This window comes from Anomaloglossus baeobatrachus, chromosome 2 (genome assembly GCF_048569485.1).
Source record: "Anomaloglossus baeobatrachus isolate aAnoBae1 chromosome 2, aAnoBae1.hap1, whole genome shotgun sequence".
Lineage (NCBI taxonomy): Eukaryota > Metazoa > Chordata > Amphibia > Anura > Aromobatidae > Anomaloglossus > Anomaloglossus baeobatrachus.
The window spans coordinates 663208063-663229021 of NC_134354.1; the positions used below are offsets into that span (position 1 = coordinate 663208063).

The 20959-nt window shown below is 45.8% G+C and overlaps 1 protein-coding gene across 3 annotated transcripts in view; it reads left to right on the plus strand.

Moving 5' to 3' along the window:
- KIF5A (kinesin family member 5A) overlaps positions 1-20959 on the plus strand; it is a 259310-nt gene that overhangs the window by 105259 nt on the left and 133092 nt on the right. For all 3 annotated transcript variants that reach the window (XM_075337080.1, XM_075337081.1, XM_075337082.1), the window contains exon 6: positions 1532-1587. In XM_075337080.1, coding sequence (XP_075193195.1) covers positions 1532-1587 — 56 coding nt within the window. The remainder of the gene's footprint in view (positions 1-1531; positions 1588-20959) is intronic.

Here is a 20959-nt window from a genome sequence, read left to right on the forward strand (position 1 = left end):
ATCTGTCACTTGCTTGAGGCTGTGAGGACGCACTTCTGATGCCCTAGACTGATTCTGTAGGAAATGTGTGTGATGCCAGTGTTATCACGATGATGAGTATAATGCAAGTCAGGTCTGTTTATATTTTTATGTGTTGAATGATCAATGATGAGTTAAACACGTTGTAAGGGGCAATGACACAGTCTGAAGCATAAAAGTATGAGGCCCTTTGTATGAGACCCCACGTTGGGCGCCAACTGATTTAGCCGTGTACATTAATCATGCACATACCATCCTAATTGCCCATATTCCAAATTATGAGTCTGATATATGTATGCATACAAAATATCTGCCGAGACCAAAATGCTTTGGTCAGAAAAGGAACAAGACTGAGGATGTAGAGGGTTCTCTCTGAAACGCGTAGAAATAAATCACTATTGACTTACTCCTGGATATTTCTCTGATTACGGCAGCGTGGCAATCATACCCATTCTTTTTCTCCTGGTGATTGCCTTGAATGGAGTAGCAGGTCACACTAGCTCCCTTTCGCCATTTTCTATGCTGTGACACTATCGAGGGCACCGATAGCGCAGTATCGCTGGGGTACTCTTAATGTCACAAGCTTAAAGGGAACCTGTCACCAATTTAGGGCCTATAAGCTGCTGCCACCACCAGTGTGCTCTTATATACAGCATACTCACATGCTGTATATAAGAGCCCAGGCTGCTGTGTAGAACGTAAAATCACTTTATAATACTCACCTAAACCGGTCGCTGCGGTGCAGACTGGTTAGATGGGCGTCTTCGTTCTCTGGTGCCGGCGCCTTCTCTTTCGGCCATCTTTGTCGTCCTTCTTCTGAAGCCGGGGTGCATGACACGTCCTACGTCATCCACACTCGCCGGTATTAAGGTTCTGCGCAGGGCAGATCAAAGTATTGTGGTTTGCCTGCGCGGGACCGGTGAGTGTGTATGATGTAGAACGCGTCATGCACACAGGCTTCAGAAGGAGTACGAAGATGGCCGAAAGAGGAGGCGCCGCCACCGGAGAAAGGAGACGCCCATATGGCCCAACTCCACTGCAGCGACCATTTAGGTAAGTATTATAAAGTGCTTTTTACGTTCTAAACGGCGGCCTGGGCTCTTATATACAGCATGTTAGAGTGTTGTATATAAGAGCCTAGTGGTGGTGGTCGCAGCTTATAGGCCCCAAATCTGCTGACAGGTTCCCTTTAAATAGAGTAGGAGGGTGCATGCGCCACCTGCCTCCCTAATCAGCTCCTCTTGGCCATAGCTTTGCGGCCCTAGGAGGGCCAGGGAAGAATAAACACATTGGTGATCAGTTAGAGCTCCAACAATGGGACTCAGTGATTTTGGTTCTCACCTTTCCTTATTTCGACTGGAATATCTCTTTTAGATACATCAGTATTCTATTTGTTCTTTCGTATATTCTTTATTTTTAGTATGTGAGTAAAGATAGTTGCGTAAATTATGTGGCAGTATTGATTTTTCTTTTAATGTGTTTATAAATCAATTTATTCTGCTTCCTTTTCTAGTGTCTAAAACAAACCTCTCTGTGCATGAAGACAAGAACCGGGTGCCATTTGTCAAGGTGAGAGCGGACACTATGTTTTTTTTTTCTTGTTGATTCCTAAGACACAACAACAGATACTGCATTTTTCTTTATTTTATCTGTCTAACTATACCTTTAGAATTATTACCTTATGATGTCTGCATTGTTAGGGCCACATTTTCTTGGATGTTATGGAATCACATATACAATTCCTTGTGTTATATTACGCTCATAACAATAAGAAAAGTAGTATGCACTGTCCTATAATAAAGTAGAGAAACATCATGTATCACAGCTTTTAGGCATTCTCCGTTTAATGACAAGATCCCAAAAAATGAGCTGATTCACGTGTTATAAGTGCCATGCGTAGGTGCACATTCACACTGTGGCCATTTAACAGACAGAACCTAAGATAGAAGCAAAATGAGCCAATGCCCTACAGTAGGTAAATAAACAGTAATAGTACATGTAAATAACATAGGACACCAAATACCCTACAGTGAGCAATAGTGTTAACTAAGCGCCCTGTGTATTTACATGTACTATTACTAATCTTTCATTTACTTACTACAGTGTATTTGATCATTACTGTTTAATGACAGCCTATGTCTGTTGCGTAGACAGATTATTCATGATACATATGTATGGCCACAGTAGACAATTTCATTATTATTAGGCAACACTTGTTAAATAAGGGTTATATATTATTTATTAGTCACCAAAGGTAAAGGTAACCCATTAGGAACACAGCATAATAAGCACTCCAGAAAAATGTTTGCACTTGTGATGCTCGCCTAACAGCAAAATTCTTGGCGTTTGCTGCTTTGTTATAGCTTAGTTGCTTGTATAAATTTTAAAACTTCAAAGGGGTGGTTCACTATTCTCCAATAGTGGCCACCTCTCTGTAAGAAAGGCTTTTCCTAATTACTTTGTTCAGCCAATTCTGCCTCTGGGCGGTGCTGTTTCGGTCAGCTCATCCCCATGACGTGACCCCAGGATTCCGTGACCTCTAGGATCCGGTGATGTCACGTCAACTTCCAGTTGACCTGACATCACCGAGGCCAGCCCCAGTCTTCCTGAGTGACTGAAATACAAGTATACTCCGGCACACTAACAAGAATAATTGTTGGTACTCAAAAATATTTTATTGTGGTGTATTTTTTGAAAACATTTTTCCCAACGTTTCAACCCTATCCGGGTCTTTCTCAAGGACTTGTCTATCAATACAAGGAATATTTCACAAGGAGCACCACAAAAGAAATGATTCTCAGAAAAATCATAAGATTTCTACACTCGCCTCTGTTGTATGGGTTAATATCACTCTGTCAATGAGGACGGCTAGAAAGACCAGGTGTGCACGCACCTTATAGTTATGTTAGAGTGAAAAACATCAAGGATGTTAGGTCAGATGTGAAGGGTACACAGTACTTGTATCAATCTGACTCTATCAGTATAACATGTGAACCTTCAAAGATGAGGGTCGGACTACTAGAGGGACACTGGAGGGCTGTGTAGATCCAGTAACGAATAGCTCCCAGGTGGGATAAATAGCATATAAATAAGTTGTAGTGTATCCGCCAACGGCTCTCCCAGGTGGGATAAATGTCATATAAGAAAGTTGTGGTGTATCAGCCAATGGCTCTGCTGGGGTGATGGGTGATATCAATGGGAGCGAGTGGAGCTGGAGTATACTTGTATTTTGGAATTGTTTTTCTCCAGAGCACCTAAGACCACCGATAGTTGAGCCAGGTCTAATCTATTTATATTTCCTGAGTGACTGGACTGTGGGCAGAGTTTCACCACTCGTCACAGCCCAGCATCACTCCTGCTTGTGGCACTCTGCAGTGAAGGAGAGCGTGCACGACATGTTGCACTGTGACGCTGGGCTGTAATGAGTGGTGAAACACCGCCCACAGCTAAGTCACTCTGGAAGACTGGGTCGTGCCTCGGTGATGTCAACTCATCTGGAAGTTGATGTGACATCACCGGATCCCAGAGGTCATGGAGCCCAAGGGGTCACGTCATGGGGATGAACGGACCGCAAAAGCGCTGCTCAGAGGAAGAATTGGCTAAACAAGCTATTTAGAAAAATCCTTCCTTATCAGTTTTACAGGGATGTGGCCACTATTGCAAAGTAGTGAACCACCCCTTTAATTATGGGCGGCAATGTCATGTGATCTGACTTCCTGTTCAGTACATGTCCCCCTGTGTAGACATGAGGACAGTCTCCAACTTCCTGTAAACCACAAGATAACATCATTAACTATGAAATTCCTTCTTTAGTTATCAGACTCCCCCCCCTCCCCTCCCCCCCATCTTACCAAGTTCCACCCTCCTCGTTCCTCTGGTTCCTCTGTGTGTGTTCCTATGCAGCTGAGGATATAATTTATGCACTATACAAATTATAAGTCATATAGTTACAAAACTCCACTGATGCAAACTGCTTGTCTGTATCTATATAAGTACAGTGTCTACAATGTCCATTGTATCCTTCACTCTGCCTCCTGCTTGTAGGAGCAGACAGAGATAGTTATCACAAGCAGGAGGCAAGAGAGACAGGCTGACGCTGCATGATATGGAATATGCTGAGTCTCTCAATGAGCAATCTACAAGAAGTGAGTGGCAGCTGCAGCGTCACTTCCTGTCGATTAGCTCTTTTGGTCCGAAGGCTTGGGAGGGAAGTTGATAGTGATTTGATCCGGGATTCCCATGATGTCACAATGTCATGTGAGCCCTGAACTGCAGTTACCGACAGTGCTGGAATGGCACCAGAACGGAAGGCTAGTACAGAGTCTTTTATTTTAACTGGGGGAAACAAGTGGAATCAGAAGGGACTGTGGACAACCCCTTTAAGATTGCCCGTACAGGACAGCCTTTTGGTGCTACCTGTCATTCCCACGAGTGTTATCATTAAAATCTCATTTACAGATTCACCGTCCATTAGAATGAATTTCCAGAAATGCACTATAATGCCACCGCAGCAAAAAGCCACAAAAGTACAGTACAATACAGATGTAATGAGAACAATCAGTTCCAATTTCAGGATTTGTTGTAGTCCACACCAAAGCATTGCTAATTTTAACTGCAATGCAGCAAAGCAGAAAGCATTTTGCATCGCTGTTTCCATCAACCCATACAATATGAAGGAAGCAATGGCATCCGACTGCCACTCCTGTCAACTTCTTCTTAGGGCACATTCACACATCAGTCTTTATTATCCATTTTATACACATCTCAGATCTGGGCCATAATTGTTCAATGTTTTCACACATCTGTCAGCCACATTAAACTTCACGTATACCCTATTCTTATCCATTTTTGCGGATCAGCGTCGGCAATGCAATCTGTGAGGCTCCAGTTACAAGATGGCAGGTGGAAGACATCAGTTTTTAAAGGATCTGTGGTTTTTTGTGTTCTTAAAAAGCACACATAAATGAAGGAATGTGCCCTTACTAGAGTTGTGCAGACGAGGAGGCACAAAGGACTTAGGGCTAATGGTAAGTTGTATAAATACATTTCAGGCTTTTCTCAGATCTGGCAGAAGTAGAAGACAACTACACACTGAGGCCAATAGAGGTTGTCACTCCAATAGAAAACTAGAAACCATGAATAAACCTTCAGTCTCACCTTGTTGTCCTCTCTCTGCTGAAGCTCTGTCCCGTTAGGTTGGCTGCTGTGTATATACAGTGCTGGCCAAAAGTATTGGCACCCCTACAATTCTGTCAGATAATACTCAGTTTCTTCTTGAAAATGATTGCAATCACAAATTATTTGGTATTATCTTCTTTTAATTTGTCTTCAATGAAAAAAAATTAAAAAAATTGTCATAAAGCCAAATTGGATATAATTCCACACCAAACATAAAAAAGGGGGTGGACGAAAGTATTGGCACTGTTTGAAAAATCATATGATGCTTCTGTAATTTGTGTAATTAACAGCACCTGTAACTTACCTGTGGCACCTAACAGATGTTGGCAATAACTAAATCACACTTGCAGCCAGTTGACATGGATTAAAGTTGACTCAACCTCTGTCCTGTGTCCTTGTGTGTACCACATTGAGCATGGAGAAAAGAAAGAAGATCAAAGAACTGTCTGAGAACTTGAGAATCCAAATTGTGAGGAAGCATGAGCAATCTCAAGGCTACAAGTCCATCTCCAAAGACCTGAAAGTTCCTGTGTCTACGGTGCGCAGTGTCATCAAGAAGTTTAAATCCCATGGCACTGTGGCTAACCTCCCTAGATGTGGAAGGAAAAGAAAAATTGACGAGAGATTTCAACGCAAGATTGTGCGGATGGTGGATAAAGAACCTCGACTAACATCCAAACAAGTTCAAGCTGCCCTGCAGTCCGAGGGTACAACAGTGTCAACCCGTACTATCCGTCGGCATCTGAATGAAAAGGGACTGTATGGTAGGATACCCAGGAAGACCCCACTTCTTACCCCGAGACATAAAAAAAGCCAGGCTGGAGTGTGCCAAAACTTACCTGAGAAAGCCTAAAATGTTTTGGAAGAATGTTCTCTGGTCAGATGAGACAAAAGTAGAGCTTTTTGGGAAAAGCCATCAACATAGAGTTTACAGGAAAAAAAAAGAAGCATTCAAAGAAAAGAACACGGTCCCTACAGTCAAACATGGCGGAGGTTCCCTGATGTTTTGGGGTTGCTTTGCTGCCTCTGGCACTGGACTGCTTGACCGTGTGCATGACATTATGAAGTCTGAAGACTACCAACACATTTTGCAGCATACTGTAGGGCCCAGTGTGAGAAAGCTGGGTCTCCCTCAGAGGTCAGGGGTCTTCCAGCAGGATAATGACCCAAAACACACTTCAAAAAGCACTAGAAAATGGTTTGAGAGAAAGCACTGGAGACTACTAAAGTGGCCAGCAATAAGTCCAGACCTGAATCCCATAGAACACCTGTGGAGAGATCTCAAAATGGCAGTTTGGAGAAGGCACCCTTCAAATCTCAGGGACCTGGAGCAGTTTGCCAAAGAAGAATGGTCTAAAATTCCAGGAGAGCATTGTAAGAAACTCATTGATGGTTACCGGAAGCGGTTGTTTGCAGTTATTTTGGCTAAAAGTTGTGCAACCAAGTATTAGGCTAGGGGTGCCAATACTTTTGTCTGGCCCATTTTTGGAGTTTTGTGGGAAATGATTAATGATTTGATTTTTGTTTCATTCTCTTTTGTGTTTTTTCATTGCAAGCAAAATAAATGAAGATAATAATACCAAAGAATTTGTGATTGCAATCATTTTCAAGAAGAAACTGAGTATTATCTGACAGAATTGCAGGGGTGCCAATACTTTTGGCCAGAACTGTACACAAGCCCTGCACAATCTGACCTGGACGTCAGTGCATGGAGAGCTGATTTCGATTACACCAAGCACAGAATGGTTATATAGTACAGCTCACTAGGCCACCAGTAAAGCTGGACACACAATAGTGATTGCTGGTGGCCAATTCCTAAACGACTTGTCATTTGTGATTGGTCTGTTAAAGTCGTCATTGTTGATTACAGTTAAAATGACAAACCACCTATCCATCTCTGCTGTTATCTGTGCACCAGTCTGCAGATCTGTTGGTGGACATCAACACCTTTCTAACTACAGCTTCCAACAAGGACCAAAGAAACCTGAGACAGCAGATCAATTTTTCAACAGATATCTGTCAGCATTCGTCATGATTATTCAGGTCAGAAAGAAAGTATCAGTGATTGGCAAAAAAATGGTCTCAATTGGCCTTCTCAGCCTTGATAAGCCTCTAGTGCATGGTTAGGTTAAATAAAAGCTATTTCATGCCTGACTGATTCTTTGTATTGGTGAAATCGAGCTAATTTGTTGCAATTAGCCAATGATAGCGATGCCGAGCGCGATAGTAGCCGGCCCCGTCGCACATGCGATATCTTGTGATAGCTGCCGTAGCGAACATTATCGCTACGGCCGCTTCACACGCACTTACCTGGTCGGCGACGTCGCTGTGACTGCCGAAGAATCCCTCCTTCAAGGAGGCGGTGCGTTCGGCGTCACCGCGACGTCACTAATCGGCCGGCCAATAGAATCGGAGGGGCGGAGAAGAGAGGGATGTAAACATCCCGCCCACCTTCTCCCTTCCGCATTGCCGGTGGACAGCGGGCGCAGGTAAGAAGATGCTTGTCGCTCCTGCGGCTTCACACACAGCGATGTGTGGACCTGCAGGAACGACAAACAACATCGTACCTGCGGACGCACCGACATTAGGAAAATGAACGACGTGACACAGATCACCGATTTTTGACTGTTTCACGCTCGTTCATCTTCTCTCCTAGGCTTTACACGTTGTGACGTCGTTACCGGCGCCGAATGTACGTCACTTTCGATTTGACCCCGACGATATCGCAGTAGCGATGTCGCAACGTGCAAAGTACCCCTTAGGGCTCTATTCACCTTTAGCAATTTTTTAAGTCACTTTTCTTATTTTTACTCTCATTGTTGTCTTTTTGCGACAAATTCTTCAAAATGGCGCACGCACTTCATGAATTTTGAGCAAAATGAAAAATGCTCATTTTTTTTTGTCTCGAACTTTTCTCGCACCTTTTTTAAAGAAAAAAAATGTTCTGTTAAAATCTTGGGCCCTAAAGGGCGCTTTACACGCTACAATAAATCTTACGATGTGTCGGCGGGGTCACGTCGTAAGTGACGCACATCCGGCATCGTAAGTATGATTGTAGCGTGTAAAACCTCCGTGCAATTGCTATTGAACGAAAATCCGTTCATCGCACGCACGTCGTTCATTCCTCAAAAATTGCACATACGATGGGGGCGGGTCACATCGCATACGATATCGTATGCGAAATTGAAAGGCGTAAAGCAGGCTTTACACTTCATTTATGTATGTTAACACAAAAGGATCACTGACGTTTCTAGGATATGTTAGTTACTCTGCTAGATAATGAATATGTGGTATCAGTAGACATAGAATGGAGGTTATACCCAAGAAATTTTAAGTAAAACAGTCCATCAAAGCTATATTCAGCCCCATCCGATTACACAACACTGCAGCACTCTGCGAGGCTCTTATGTATTTCCGCCATTCTTTCTCCAGTGCTGATGACTGCAGAATGAATCAATATACAATTACCGCAAATCATTTCTGCTCTGAACAGCTGAGTCTCAGTGACGGGAAGGCTGCAGATCTACTGGGGTCTACGGGCTGCTGAACATTCGTGCTTTTGATCTTCATACTTATTAAATACAAGTATTTTATGTATAATTTAGTCTTGTACTTCCCAGAGAAAAATAATTTAGAATAACCTTTACTATTTCAGTAATATAACGGAGTTACGAGTCAATATACAAATATAATGAGGACAGCAGCAGGAAGCCCTTGGTGTACTACATGTACATTTATATATATATATATATATATATATATATATATACACAAAATATATCTCAAAAGTGAGTACATCCCTCACATTTTTTGTCAATATTTAATTATATCTTTCCATGGGACACCACTGAAGAACTGAAGATACCATATGACGCTTTGATGCACTGTAAAGTAGTCAGTGTACAGCTTGTATAACAGTGTAAATTTGGTGTGCCCTCTAACTCAACACACAGCCATTAATGTCAAAACTGCTGCCAACAAAAGTGAGTAGACCACTGAGTGAACATGCCAAAATTGTGCCCCAACTGTTATTATCTTCTGTGTCCACCATTATTTTCAATCACTGCCTTAACTCTCTTGGTCATTGAGTTCACTAGAGCCTCACAGGAGACACTGGATCTTCTACCACTCCTCCATGATGATGTCACGGAGCTGGTGGATGATAGAGATCTTGTGCTCCTCCATCTTCCGTTTGAGAATACCCCATAAATGCTTAAAAGAGTTTAGGTCTGGAGACATACAGTACAGACCAAAAGTTTGGACACACCTTCTCATTTCTAGAACAACTGTTAAGAGGAGACTTTGTGCAGCAGGCCTTCATGGCAAAATAGCTGCTAGGAAACCACTGCTAAGGACAGGCAACAAGCAGAAGAGACTTGTTTGGGCTAAAGAACACTAGGAATGGACATCAGACCAGTGTAAATCTGTGCTGTGGTCTGATGTGTCCAAATTTGAGATCTTTGGATCCAACCACCGTGTCTTTGTAGAAAAGGTGAACGGATGGACTCTACATGCCTGGTTCCCACCGTGAAGCATGGAGGAGGAGGTATGATGGTGTGGGGGTGCTTTGCTGCTGACACTGTTGGGGATTTATTCAAAATTGAAGGCATACTGAACCAGCATGCCTACCACAGCATCTTGCAGCGGCATGCTATTCCATCCGGTTTGCGGTTAGTTGGATCATCATTTATTTTTCAACAGGACAATGACCACAAACACACCTCCAGGCTGTGTAAGGGCTATTTGACTAAGAAGGAGAGTGATGGGATGCTACGCCAGATGACCTGGCCTCCACAGTCACCAGACCTGAACCCAATCGAGATGGTTTGGGGTGAGCTGGACCGCAGAGTGAAGGCAAAAGGGCCAACTAATGCTAAGCATCTCTGGGAACTCCTTCAAGACTGTTAGAAAACCATTTCCGGTGACTACCTCTTGAAGCTCATCAAGAGAATGCCAAGAGTGTGCAAATTATCATTTATAATTTCCACATGTTGTCATTCATAGTTTTGATGTCTTCAATGTGAATCTACAATTTTTAGAGTCATGAAAATAAAGAAAACTCTTTGAATGAGAAGGTGTGTCCAAACTTTTGGTCTGTACTGTACAAGCTGCACACTGACTACATTACATTGTATTACAATGTCATGTCTCCAGTGTTGTCTAGTGAAAAACTATAATAAAATATTTACAAAAATGAGGGGTGTACTCACTTTTGTGATACACTGTGTATAATATATATATATATTTAGATACCGCTCACAAAATAAAGGGAACACTAAAATACCATTCTGTGGTTTGAGTGCTCCCTTTATTTTTTGAGCAGTATGTATATATATATATATATATATATATATATATATATATACATACTGCTCAAAAAATACATACATACATATATAAATCTGAGTGTATGTAGGTGTGTTTGTGTGTGTGTATGTCAGGTAAAGGAATCCGCACCGTCGCATTTACAATCATGAAATTTTGCACAGACACCCCATGCGACTCAGGGAATGTCATAGACTGGCTCCATTACAATCAATAGAGCTGCGAGCTACAGGTTATTAATAGGTGCTGTGATTGGGTGCTATAGGAACAAAATAAAATGTTAGTATAAGAAGCTTATGTGTGAGATAATAAGATATCGGTGGGGAGACGGATAGAGAGACAGAAAGAGACAGAGAGAGAGAGAGGGAGACAGGGAAAGAACAGACAGACAGAGACAGACAGGGAAAGAGACAGAGAGATACAGACAGTCAAAGAGACAGACAGAGGCAGACAGACAGGGAAAGAGACAAGCGGACAGGGAAAGAGACAAGCGGACAGGGAAAGAGACAGACAGACAGGGAAAGAGACAGACAGACAGGGAAAGAGAGACAGACTGGGAAAGACACAGGGAAGGACACGGGGAAAGAGACAGAGACAGGGAAAAAGACAGGGAAAGAGACAGAGACAAGGAAAGAGACAGGGACAGAGTTAGGGAAAGAGACAGGAAAAGAGACAGATGGGGAAGAGACAGGGAAAGAGACAGAGACAAGGAAAAAGACGGGAAAGAGAGAGACAGGAAAAGAGACAGAGACAAAGCAAGAGACAGGGAAAGAGACAGAGACAAGGAAAGAGACAGGGAAAGAGACAGAGACAAGGAAAAAGACAGGGACAGACAGGCAAAGAGACAGAGATAGGGAAAGAGACAGACGGGGAAAGATAGACCTAGATCGAGACAGACCTAGATCGAGACAGACCTAGATCGAGACAGACGGGGAAAGAGACAGGCGTGGAAAGAGACAGGCGTGGAAAGAGACAGGCATGGAAAGAGACAGGCGGGGAACGAGACAGACCTGGAAAGAGACAGACCTGGAAAGAGACAGACCTGGAAAGAGACAGACCTGGAAAGAGACAGACCTGGAAAGAGACAGACGGGAAAAGAGACAGACGGGGAAAGAGACTGATAGACAGACAGACAGACACAGAGATAGAAAGTGACAGAAAGACACAGACGGACACACAGAGATAGAGAGAGACAGATAGAGAGACAGACGGACACAGAGAGACAGACAGAGAAACTGATACAGAGACTGAGAGATAGACACAGTCAGACATGGATAGAGACAGAGACACACATAGAGACAGAGACATACAGGGAGAGAGACAGACAGACAGACAGGCAAAGAGACAGACACATGCAGACAGAAAGAGGCAGACAGACAGAAAGAGAGCCAGACAGACAGGGGCAGACAGAGACTGGGACAGAGACAGTTACTATCCTGGGCAACGCCGGGTACTACAGGTAGTATTTATATATATATATATATATATATATATATATATATATATATATATATACACCCACACACTGGTACAAAAATATCAGTGCTGCAGGCAGCCTGTACTAACGTGCCAAATGCCTATTACTGAAAGAAGAAAATCCATTCTCTTTCGCAGGGCTTTGTGGGCAGGCACAGGATTTCAGAGGTTTTTGCTGAAAGTCATGATCACAAAGTATTGATCTCATGCTGTTTTCGCGAGTCTGAATACAATACAGAGTACTTAGCATCATTTCTCCGAGTCAGAAAATGCTGTGAATTGAATAATATTCTCTCTAGTTCATGGCTCAGTTTCTGCCCTTTACAAAAAGCTGTGACCCTGTAGAGATGATTTAGTGTTCGCTATCATAGTAAACTATTATATTGATGATAATGAGTCTAAGTGATGCTTTTTCCAAAATGATTGCCATTATACCGTCCTGCTTCGCTATTACAGGCTGAGCACATTATTCTCATTTTAGCTGTCCTTCTAATTTTGGGATAGAAAATTTGAAAAAGTGATGCGAGTGTGAAATGTTATTAAACCAGAAATTTACATATTGTTTTAATTGGGTGTTTATAAACATGTTTATAATGTTTGGTGCTATTATTATTTTTCTGACTTGTCCATTTAAAGTGAATCTCTCAGCAGGTTTTTGCTTTGTATGATGTAGGGGCAGAGAGTCTGAATCCAGGGATGTATCACTTACTGGACTGTAGCAGTGGTCAGAATGCTGAGCTATGTAACCCCCCCACACCCTTGATTGGTAGAGTGATGTGGGGGCGGGGTTACACAGATTCACCTGACTTTCCTGCATGTGATACCTAATCCTGTAGTGATAATCTCTTACTGATAAAACACTGATTGTATATAAACTACAGTAAGCCGCAGAGCAATGTAGGCTCTCTACCCCTTTATTATGCTGCTCTCAGATTAAATAGTAAAAATCTGTTGACAGATTCCCTTTAAAAATAATCTCATAATGTTCCAGTTTCCATATTGGCCACTGGAGCACACACAATAAGCTGGAACGTTTCTGCAACTTACTTGTCAGGTTTACTGTGTAGACTGGGGTAGGGTCAGCAGAGTGTGGCGATTTGACAGATTAAGGCTCTGTGCGCACACTGTGTTTTTTGCCGCGGATTTGCTGCCGTTTTTGCTGCAGAATTAGTGCAGTTTTTGTTTTCAAACAGAATTTCTGCAGCAAAAAGAAGTAGCATGTCACTTATTTTCTGTGTTTTTCTATGTTTTACCTGTGTTTTGCCATTGACAATGTTAAAAAAATGCAGGGACAAAACTGCAGGCAAAAACGTGGTAAATCCGCACCAAAAGCGCAGCATAACGCTGTAAAACCGCATGCGTTTTTGGTGCGTTTTTTCCGCAGGTAGGTGTGTTTTTCTGCAAGAAGGTGCCTTTTTAGCTGGAGAAACAAATCCACAGTGTGCGCACATAGCCTAAAACTCTATTGTGCTACTGGAAACCTAGATAAAAGGAGACAGTGACAATATACACTTTGGCCACAGGCGATCACCGCCAGCTCCTGAAAATCTCCTGCAAGTGCACCTCAGAAGAAGGGTACACGGTTCCCGACTTCACTTGGCACACTATGCATGACCGGTAGTTCAGAAGATGGCTCACATACACGCCTTCTGAACTTCCGGTCATGCGCAGTGTGCCTACTGAAACCAGGAAGCATCCACCCTGCTTCAAAGGCACGCTGATAAGGCCGAAATGAGCCTCACGCATGCGCGAGATTTCCAGGAGCTGGCGATGACGCAGGCTGGTGGAAATCATGTTATCACGCCCACAGGGGCCTAATGACATGGAAAATGGGCCAACTAGTCAGGGAACTAATGCAGGGGCAGACATATCATTGGTGCAACCTATGCAGCCGCACAGGGCCTAAGGGGCACTTTGCACACTACGACATCGCAAGCCGATGCTTGCGATGCCGAGCGCGATAGTCCCTGCCCCCGTCGCAGCTGCGATATTATGGTGATAGCTGCCGTAGCGAACATTATCGCTACGGCAGCTTCACATGCACTCACCTGCCCTGCGACGTCGCTCTGGCCGGCTAACCGCCTCCTTATTAAGGGGGCGAGTCGTGCGGCATCATAGTGACGCCACACGGCAGGCGGCCAATAGAAGCGGAGGGGCGGAGTTGAGCGGGACGTAAACATCCCGCCCACCTCCTTCCTTCTGCATAGCCGGCGTGAGCCGCAGGACGCAGGTAAGGAGATGTTCCTCGCTCCTGCGGCTTCACACACAGCGATGTGTGCTGCCGAAGGGGAATGAGGAACAACATCGTAACATCGGTCCTTCCGAAATTATGGAAAAGACCAACGCTATACCGGTGATACGATTTGGACGTTTTTGCGCTCCTTAATCGTATCAAAAAGGCTTTACACACTACGATATCGACTGCGACGCCGGATGTGCGTCACTTTCGATTTGACCCCACCGACATCGCACCTGCGATGTCGTAGTGTGCAAAGTGCCCCTAAGAGCCAAGGGGACCCATTTCTACCCCCAAAGCAGGTGAAATTGTGCATTTTGGTGAGTTCCTGGGCTACAATGGGCCTATAAATAGTTTTTGCACAGGGGCCCTTTTTTGTCTGTGTTAACGCGACTGTGATTAGTCACAGGTCTAATTATCATAAGGACAGTAAGGTTTATAAGCTGTGTTGTAAACATTCATATTAGTGAATAGCGTTATACAGGGTTGATTAGGGAGGGAATTTGGGCATACAGGCACCATTGCTGCTGGGTTGGAGGGCAGAGGGGCCTGACAAGCGCCCTATAAAAGGCATGCATCTTTCTGCTATTGTGTACCAATTTAAGAAATATTCTAGCGTCAAGGGCTGGAGTACATTTCTTACTTTTTCCATACACGTATGACGCATGGCATACCTGGCAGGTGCTGGCTGTGTTATACAGCTGGTATCTGCCATTAACAGCAAAGATCGTGCCCATAACGCTCAATATAAGGCCGTGATTGTAGCTATATCCTGCAGCACTGTGGTATTGTGGAACAAGCGATCAGATGAAGAAAAAAAAAAGAAAATAGCAGAACTGCACTGCCTTGTATTTTTTCTATTGCCGCACCTCCCCCAAGACGTGCCATGAAAACATCTTATGTTCTCTAAAATGAAATCCATAACAACTTCATCTGGCGAGTCATAAAAACAAAGCAAGCCGAACAAAACAATATTTTTTCTCCAGAAATTTCTGAATCCATTTCAGTGTTACAATAAAAACAAAAAAGAAGCTACACTAGCCTGGTATCACCGGATAATCATACCATACCTCCCGGAAGAATCATATTGTCAGGTCATTTTTACCGCACAATGAACATTGTAAGAAAAAAACAGTGGTGGAAGATGGGGGTTATATTTTGCCATTTCACAGCTCCTGGAATTTTATATGGTAAAATTTAAAATTATTATTATTATCATTATTATTGGTATTATTATTTATTATTATAGCGCCATTTATTCCATGGCGCTTTATAAGTGAAAAGGGAATACATAAAATCAAGTGCAATAATCATGAACAAAGCAAGGCACAGACTGGTACAGGAGGAGAGAGGACCCTGCCCACGAGGGTTCACAATCTACAGGGGATGGGTGAGGCTGCAGTAGGTGAGGATAGAGCTGGTTGTGCAGTGGTGTTTTGGACTGAAGCGGGCTTTACATGAGACGACTGATCGTGCGATGCATCGTCGGGGTCACGGTTTTCGTGACTCACATCCGGCATCGTACACGACGTCGTCTCGTGTGACACCTCCTAGCGACGCAGTATCGCTCACAAATCGTGAGTTGTGTACTCGTCGCTAGGTTTCATAAAATTGTTAAATTAAAATGGCGGCGGTTGTTCATCGTTTCCGTGGCATCACGCGTTGCTCCATGTGACACCACGGGAACGATGAACAGCAGCTTTACCTGCCTCCCGCGGCACCCGACGGCTTAATGGAAGGAAGGAGGTGGGCGGGATGTTTACATCCCGCTCATCTCCGCCCCTCCGCTTCTATTGGCCGGCTGCCGTGTGACGTCGCTGTGACGCCGAACGTCCCTCCCACTCCAGGAAGTGGATGTTCGTCGCCCACAGCGAGGTCGTAGGGAAGGTAAGTGCGTGTGACAGGGGTTAAACGAGTTTGTGCGCCACGGGCAACTAATTGCCCGTGACGCAAAAACGACGGGTGCGGGTACGATCGATCGTGCTATCGCACAATCGGTCGTCTCGTGTAAAGCAGGCTTGAGGGTTATTGTAGGTTGTAGGATTGTCGGAAGAGGTGGGTCTTCATGTTCCTCTTAACGCTTTCCACGGAAGGGGAGAGTCTGATATAAAAAATGAATAGAGTTATTCAGAGCTGCTATCAAGCAAAAAAGTAAATCAAAAAGGTCCGTGGAGCCTCTGTTAGGAGTCTCAACACAGAAACCAGCCAGATATCCCTCCGGGAAGGGCCCAGCCAAGGGGTGACTCTTTTTAGGAGATCACCATAACCACCATATTAAGTGGCCCTTTTAGTCAATATCCAACTTTTTGACAAGTTTAAAGATATGACAAGGGAAATACCAAGGCCAGGTATCCATCCACAGACAGCCGTTTCGGGGTATTGCCCCTCATCAGTGTGGAGTAGGATTCTGGCCGGGTGGGAGCAATGCCTAATAGACCAACAAAACAAAACAATCACTGATCTCGGGGAGACCAGCCAGAGAAAACACTGCCGGCAGCCAGCGAGGGCGCTCAAGACAGTGAAATCCTAGGTACATTGCCCCCTGGGAAATATGTAAATCAAAAAGGTCCGTGGAGCCTCTGTTAGGAGTCTCAACACAGAAACCAGCCAGATATCCCTCCGGGAAGGGCCCAGCCAAGGGGTGACTCTTTTTAGGAGATCACCATAACCACCATATTAAGTGGCCCTTTTAGTCAATATCCAACTTTTTGACAAGTTTAAAGATATGACAAGGGAAATACCAAGGCCAGGTATCCATCCACAGACAGCCGTTTCGGGGTATTGCCCCTCATCAGTGTGGAGTAGGATTCTGGCCGGGTGGGAGCAATGCCTAATAGACCAACAAACAGCTGTCCTTGGCTGGGCCCTTCCCGGAGGGATATCTGGCTGGTTTCTGTGTTGAGACTCCTAACAGAGGCTCCACGGACCTTTTTGATTTACATATTTCCCAGGGGGCAATGTACCTAGGATTTCACTGTCTTGAGCGCCCTCACTGGCTGCCGGCAGTGTTTTCTCTGGCTGGTCTCCCCGAGATCAGTGATTGTTTTGTTTTGTTGGTCTATTAGGCATTGCTCCCACCCGGCCAGAATCCTACTCCACACTGATGAGGGGCAATACCCCGAAACGGCTGTCTGTGGATGGATACCTGGCCTTGGTATTTCCCTTGTCATATCTTTAAACTTGTCAAAAAGTTGGATATTGACTAAAAGGGCCACTTAATATGGTGGTTATGGTGATCTCCTAAAAAGAGTCACCCCTTGGCTGGGCCCTTCCCGGAGGGATATCTGGCTGGTTTCTGTGTTGAGACTCCTAACAGAGGCTCCACGGACCTTTTTGATTTACATATTTCCCAGGGGGCAATGTACCTAGGATTTCACTGTCTTGAGCGCCCTCGCTGGCTGCCGGCAGTGTTTTCTCTGGCTGGTCTCCCCGAGATCAGTGATTGTTTTGTTTTGTTGATCAAGCAAAAAAGGGAACCTCATATTACCTATCGATCAGATAACTATCATCCATCTCAATGAATTTGGCATTAGTCTTTCTTTTACATTCACTGACTTATAATCTCATAAGGTCGTTATATAAGTAAGATGGCAGACGATGTGCACTATGTACTGAGCGATCACAGATAATCAGCCGCCTGCTATTGATGACCGGTCAGTGCATTGTACTGTACTCTCAATATCCATTCTTTCTTTTTCGCTCCTAATTGGGAGACCCAGACAGTGGGTGTATAGCTACTGCCTCTGGAGGCCGCACAAAGAACTACACTTAAAAGTGTAAGGCCCCTCCCCTTCTGGCTATACACCCTCCCGTAGGAGTACAGATTCCTCAGTTTTAGCTTTGTGCGCAAGGAGGTCAGACACGCACGCATAGCTCCATTGTTTTTAGTCAGCAGCAGCTGCTGACTATGTCGGATGGAAGAAAAGAGGGCCCATACAGGGCTCCCAGCATGCTCCCTTCTCACCCCACTGTATGTCGGAGGTGTTTGTAAGGTTGAGGTACCCATTGCGGGTACGGCGGCAGGAGCCCACATGCTGATTCCTTCCCCATCCCTTTTTACAGGGCTCTGGGTGAAGTGGGATTTACTGGTCTCCAGGCACTGAGACCGTGCTCCATCTACAGCCCCTGGAGAAGATGCTGGATGGAGCGGAGTACATCAGGGACATGGCCCTGCTTCCTCAAGGTACTCTGTGTCCCCGTGCATTTGGCGCTCACACCGCAGCATGCTGGGTGTTGTAGTGCGCCGGGGGACATCAGCGCTACGGCGCTTGTGCCATGGCCTCATTCAGCTTCGCTGAAGCAGGCACACTTCTAGGAATCGGTCGCGCCGGCCGCTGGGACTGCGGCGCGGCTGGCACTTGTGGTGCGCCGGGGACTTCAGCGCGGCCCGCGCTTTTACGGCGGCCGCGCTGATAACTCGAGTCCCCGGCTTTTGCGGCCTGCTTCCGTTCGTTCCCGCCCCCGGACCTGCCAGTCAGGAGAGGGGCGGGACGCTGGCCACGTCTAGGAATCGGTCACGCCGGCCGCTGGGACTGCGGCGCGGCTGGCACTTGTGGTGCGCCGGGGACTTCAGCGCGGCCCGCGCTTTTACGGCGGCCGCGCTGATAACTCGAGTCCCCGGCTTTTGCGGCCTGCTTCCGTTCGTTCCCGCCCCCAGACCTGCCAGTCAGGAGAGGGGCGGGACGCTGGCCAGTGCATCAGCGCCGAGGGCTGGAGTCGTTTTTACATACTCCAGCCCTCACAATCGGCACAGAGGGGACACTGTTTCCCGCACTTTTGTTTGGGAACTCCCACGGACCGCCCCTCTCCACAGACGCCGGCAGCCATTCCTGCTGACACGCTGAGCTGCAGAGGGGGGCCGGGGAGACCCAGACAAGGAATTCTGCAGCCTCTTACCCGCTATTCAGCGGGCGGTAAGCAGCCCTCAGGGCTCACCCCCTCTTGTGCCAGTAGTATTCTTAGTATTTTGTTTCTACAAATACTTTGTATTGCATAGCGCTGGTCGCCCTTTGGCTATAGACTCTCTCACATTGCAGAGAGCCAGCAGCATGTCGTCCGTAAAACGCAAGAGTGCCAAGGCACAGACATTATATGCTTCCTGCACCGCATGTGGGACTTTTCTACCGGCAGGCTCCACGGACCCCCATTGTGTGCAGTGCTCGGCCCCTGCGGCGCTTGCACAGTCGGGACCTCTGCTGGACGTGACCCAGGGTGTACCACCTGTGAATGCTGTCCAGGTGACAGGAACTGAGTTTGCAGCTTTTGCTGACAGAATGTCTCTCACTATGTCACAAATTCTTGACACATTGCGAGCTAGGCCTGTACTTCAGGCCACGGACACTGTGCAATCATTGCCCCCTGGTCCCCCTCAGCTCCAAGCTCCGGGACGGGCATATACACCTCAGGGTGAAGACTCTGACTCGGACGATGGCCCCGGGCAGCCTAAGCGGGCTCGCTATGACGGGCCTTCACATTCATCTCAATGGTCAGGATCCCAGCGAGATGAATCTATGGGTGATGAGGCGGACGTAACTGATCAGGATTCTGATCCTGGGACCGCTCTCAATCTAGATACACCAGATGGTGACGCCATAGTTAATGATCTTATATTTAACATCAATAAGATGTTAAATATTTCCCCACCAGCTCCTCTTGTGGAGGAGTCAGCTTCGCAGCACGAGAGAATCCATTTCAGATACCCTAAGCGTACTTTAAGCACTTTTCTGGACCACGCTGACTTTAGAGACGCAATCCAGAAACCCCACGCTTATCCTGAAAGGCGTTTTCCTAAACGGCTTAAAGATACACGCTATCCTTTTCCCCCTGAGGTGGTCAAGGGTTGGACCCAGTGTCCAAAAGTGGATCCTCCAATTTCCAGGCTTGCAGCTAGATCCTTGGTTGCAGTTGAAGATGGAGCGGCACTTAAAGATGCCACTGACAGGCAGATGGAGCTCTGGCTGAAATCCATCTATGAAGCGATTGGAGCGTCATTAGCGCCTTCTTTTGCAGCCGTATGGGCACTCCAAGCTATCTCAGCCGGGCTTGCGCGAGTTGACTCCGTCACACGTGCATTTGCCCCGCAGGTAGCACCATTGACCTCGCAAATGGCGGCATTCGCGTCGTACGCGATTAATGCTGTTCTTGACGCTACAAGCCGCACGGCAGTGGCGTCAGCCAACTCCGTTGTTTTGCGTAGGGCCCTGTGGTTGAGACATTGGAAAGCAGATTCTCATTCCAAGAAGTGCTTAACCAATTTGCCTTTTTCTCGTGACCGATTGTTTGGAGAGCGTTTGGATGAAATCATCAAACACTCCAAGGGTAAGGACTCATCCTTACCGCAACACAGACAAAACAGACCCCAACAGAGGAAGGGTCAGTCTGGTTATCGGTCCTTTCGAGGACCGGGCAGGTCCCAATTCGCCTCGTCAAAAAAGACTCAAAAAGACCAGAGACGCTCAGATTCTTGGAGGTCTCAGTCACGCCCAAAAAGGACAGCCGGAGGAACCGTTGCCAAGACGGCGTCCTCCTGACTTGCGGTCTCCGATTCCCACACCCGCGGTCGGTGGGAGGCTTTCCCACTTTGGCGACATCTGGCTGTCACACGTCAAAGACCGTTGGGTGAGGGATATTCTGTCTCACGGGTACAGGATAGAGTTCAGTTCTCGTCCGCCAACTCGTTTCTTCAGAACTTCTCCACCACCAGACCGAGCCGATGCTCTGTTGCAG